The sequence below is a fragment of the Lacerta agilis genome, chromosome 16 (assembly GCF_009819535.1).
Source record: "Lacerta agilis isolate rLacAgi1 chromosome 16, rLacAgi1.pri, whole genome shotgun sequence".
Lineage (NCBI taxonomy): Eukaryota > Metazoa > Chordata > Lepidosauria > Squamata > Lacertidae > Lacerta > Lacerta agilis.
The window spans coordinates 1,524,889-1,528,354 of NC_046327.1; the positions used below are offsets into that span (position 1 = coordinate 1,524,889).

At 39.8% G+C, this 3,466-nt stretch overlaps 1 protein-coding gene across 1 annotated transcript; it reads left to right on the forward strand.

Annotated features, from left to right (window-relative positions):
* The first annotated feature begins 682 nt into the window (after positions 1-682).
* Positions 683-2,847, forward strand: LOC117061087 (interferon alpha-5-like). Its single transcript, XM_033173769.1, has 4 exons — positions 683-688; positions 798-889; positions 1,582-2,216; positions 2,843-2,847. The coding sequence occupies exons 1-4, from the start codon at positions 683-685 to the stop codon at positions 2,845-2,847; spliced, it is 738 nt and encodes a 245-aa protein (XP_033029660.1).
* The last annotated feature ends 619 nt before the right edge of the window (positions 2,848-3,466 follow it).

Below are 3,466 nucleotides of genomic sequence, written 5' to 3' on the forward strand. Positions count from 1 at the left end.
AAATAAATGGGGCACATTATAGTAGACTCAGAACTAGGGTTGGACGGAACCCAGTGCCCTAAATGTTGTGTAGATCACTCCCTCTCTCAGTAATCATTTGAAGAGTGGAAAGGACAGATTATTTTAAATCCATGGTTTGTATCTTGCATATTCTCACTCCATGAATATTGAAATTGATGTCAAATTCAACCTTTGTTATTCAGTTCCTGATCATTATAAAATGTGTTCAATTTCTCTCTCTCTCTCTCTCCAGTTATAATGCTATTCTTATGTCATTTAAACACAGTTTTTATAAAGGAAATATATTATCTATTAATTAATTGATCACTTCCCTTGAGTCATTTCATCGCCCATTACACTGTTTAAGTTGCTTTCATAATATCACCTTCTATATGAAGAGAACAATATGTCTTAACTGAAGTGTGGTGCATCAATAAACTGATTGAAACCTTTCAACTACAATCTTGAGTATGGTCTTTTTCATTGGCTAGGCTTTTCTCCCAGTCTTGTTGGATTCCTAATGAGCAAATCTGAACTCTGATTTGAGGACCTAATTAACATTGGCTTCGGTTTTAATCTTGTTTTAAATGTATTTGCTTTTGTATGTGTTTTTAACTATATTTGTATAATCTTGTGCCTAAAAAAGCCTTGAGATGGTTGTTCAGAAGGCAATTAATAGATCATGGCGGTACTTTGGCTAGAATTAACAATCCATAATGAGTCCCCAATAATTCAGCGTATGTGCAATGGGCTCAGATATCACGGTCATAAGCTCTGCTTTTCTGGGATTTCCAAAGGTAGGTAGAGAACCCTACACCCATAAAGAATGCAAGTTATATGGAAAGGTTCAACTGAGTGTGGCCGAGACCCCAGCCATCTTGCATACACTGTAAGCAGTTTAATTGTCTGCCTAGGGTAACAACTGCTTATGGTATGGGGGCTGTAGTGATGCAAAAAGAAGACACCATAGATCAAATACTATAGACAGGATATTCTTATCACTTCAAATACAAAAACAATAGAGTGGAGCCAAACATTCAGCCAAGTGATGAACCAAATGATACCCATGTATGTTTTAACAAGCAGTAAGCATTTCTGGGAGCAGTGTGTGATCACGTTCTTCCACATGGGTTGGCCTAATCATTGTGGTGGTATGCAAAATTCAAGTAGTTCGCAATTTCTAATACAAACTGATGAATTTTTTTTTTTATAATTACTCTACTGCTTTATATTTTTAATAAAAACCTCAAATTTGAAAAGAACAGAGTCAACAGGCAAAAGATTTTGATTTTTCACTAACATCATAAATCAATATCATATTAATTCTAGGTCTTTTTGGTCAAATATGAAAATAAAAGTCAGTTTTCCAAATACTAACATCCCAACAGAAAGCAGGATTTCTGGTCCTTTCTGCATAATTTTAAATTGTACTTGAAAAGTGAAAGTAGAGTATTTTCAGAAGGGGTAAAAAACCACAAGGAACTAGAAAGCACAAAAGGAAACTGCATTCCCCAGCCATTTAAATACAAGAGCATGGTTCAAAGATGGAACAAACTTCAGAACATCTTCCTCAAGACACAGTCTTCCAGATTCAGCGCTCTACCAAAGACCACATTCCTTCATCTCCACCATGATCACCAAGGGATGGTTGCTGCACATAGGCCTGGTGATGCTTTTCTTCTCCAAAATCTCATCTCTGGACTGTAACCAGTTTCACAGCTGGCTACAGGAAGCCAACAAGGCCAACTTGCAGCTTCTGAAAAACAATATGGGAACAACCATTCCTATTCAATGCATAGGAGAGGAAATGGACATCTCAACAAATCAGGAAATCTTCAGAAACATCAATGAAGTCCAGGGGGAGAATGCCAAGGTGGCTGTACAAGAGATCCTCCAACAGACTCTCCACGTCTTCCGACAAAACCATACTGAAATGGGTTGGGACGGCAATTCCACTACAGCTTTCCAGACTGAACTGGACCAGCAAATTAAGAAGCTGGAAACATGTTGGAGTGCAGAGCTGGAGCATGGTCCCACGTCTCCAAGAGTTCAGAAAACTCTGCTCACCAGGCTGAGAGTGAAAAGATACTTCCAAATACTCCATGATCTCCTGAAAGATAAAGAGTACAGCCTGTGTGCTTGGGTGACTGTCGAGATCCAGATCAGGCAATGTTTTGTGCTGACGGATCAACTCCTCAAAAGGATCTCTAATGAAGGTACTGTACACTTTTTTAAAAAAAATAATACCTAAGACTTGATTAGAACTAGGTGAGAAAAATAGCCAGTTTCTCAGCAACCTTTTCAGGATTTCTAACCTGCACCCCCTTGACACTAATAAATTTTCATAATTCTTCTTGAAGAATGTTGATTTCCTCAGAATTCTGGTGTTTTAAGATTTCTTCCTTGTTGCTGCAAGAAATATACTTTATCTGCAAGGTGATGCTATGTGGATGGGGACACTCTACCCAAAAGAACAACGTGGGTGGGGCAGATTGTGTGGGTTTTCACATACTACCCACCCCCTCTTAGCATCATGGAGGGACCACCTGTGTGCTCCACAGCATTGTATTCTCAGGCAGGACCAGCAACAGGGGAGCACATCTAGCAAAAGAAGATTCATTGCAGAGGAACTGGTTGACCAATCTTTAATCCAGACTCACACATTTCCCACATGTATCTTTGAAAACCAATCTGTACCTTTTAAGGAAACTATGGGTCAATGTTCTGAATCATCTCAACCTTGGGTTTTGGTTTATAATGTTCCCTGCTTGTCATAAGCAGCTGAGCACAGAAACGTTTCAAACGCGTGAGTAATGTTAATGTCTTCTCTTCTTCCTTTCAGCTTGACCTGCCATTGGTGAGGCAGCAAAAATAGCAGAAGGAAACTGCAGGCTGAAGACCGTGACCAGAAGATTCCACTTTCCCTCCATTGTCGCAGCAAAACATTGCGAGAAAGCCCAACAGCTGCTGTTTCCTGCTCTACGTCATCTGTTACTAACTGCTTCCCTGAAACTAGCAGAAAATGATGAGATGGAATTTTGAAACACTCAGCCCCACATGGAATGAAAAGAATGGAATTGGAGAAATAGGGAAGAAATTGTCAAGCCGGAAGTTTCCCTGAATCACTTTCCCCAGCATCTCTCACTGCTCTCATGGTGCATTGAGTGCATGCTCCGACAGGGTCCAAGAACCCTCCCCACACCATCCCAAAGTCTGCCCAGCTTTGGGAAGGAGGCAGCAGGGCTCCAAAGTCCTGTCAGAGGCCTGGTGCCTTCTTCCCAAAGCCCAGTAAGTTCCTTCCCCCCACTGTCCATTTTTGATCGCCCATTTTTGATATTGTAGTCATGTTGCTGGTCAACTTTGATATGTGCATTTATTTATTGCCTTTATTTAATAAATTATTATATTTATATATTATGTTGTTGTTGTTGTTGTTTGGACACAATTCAATGCAAATCAAACACTA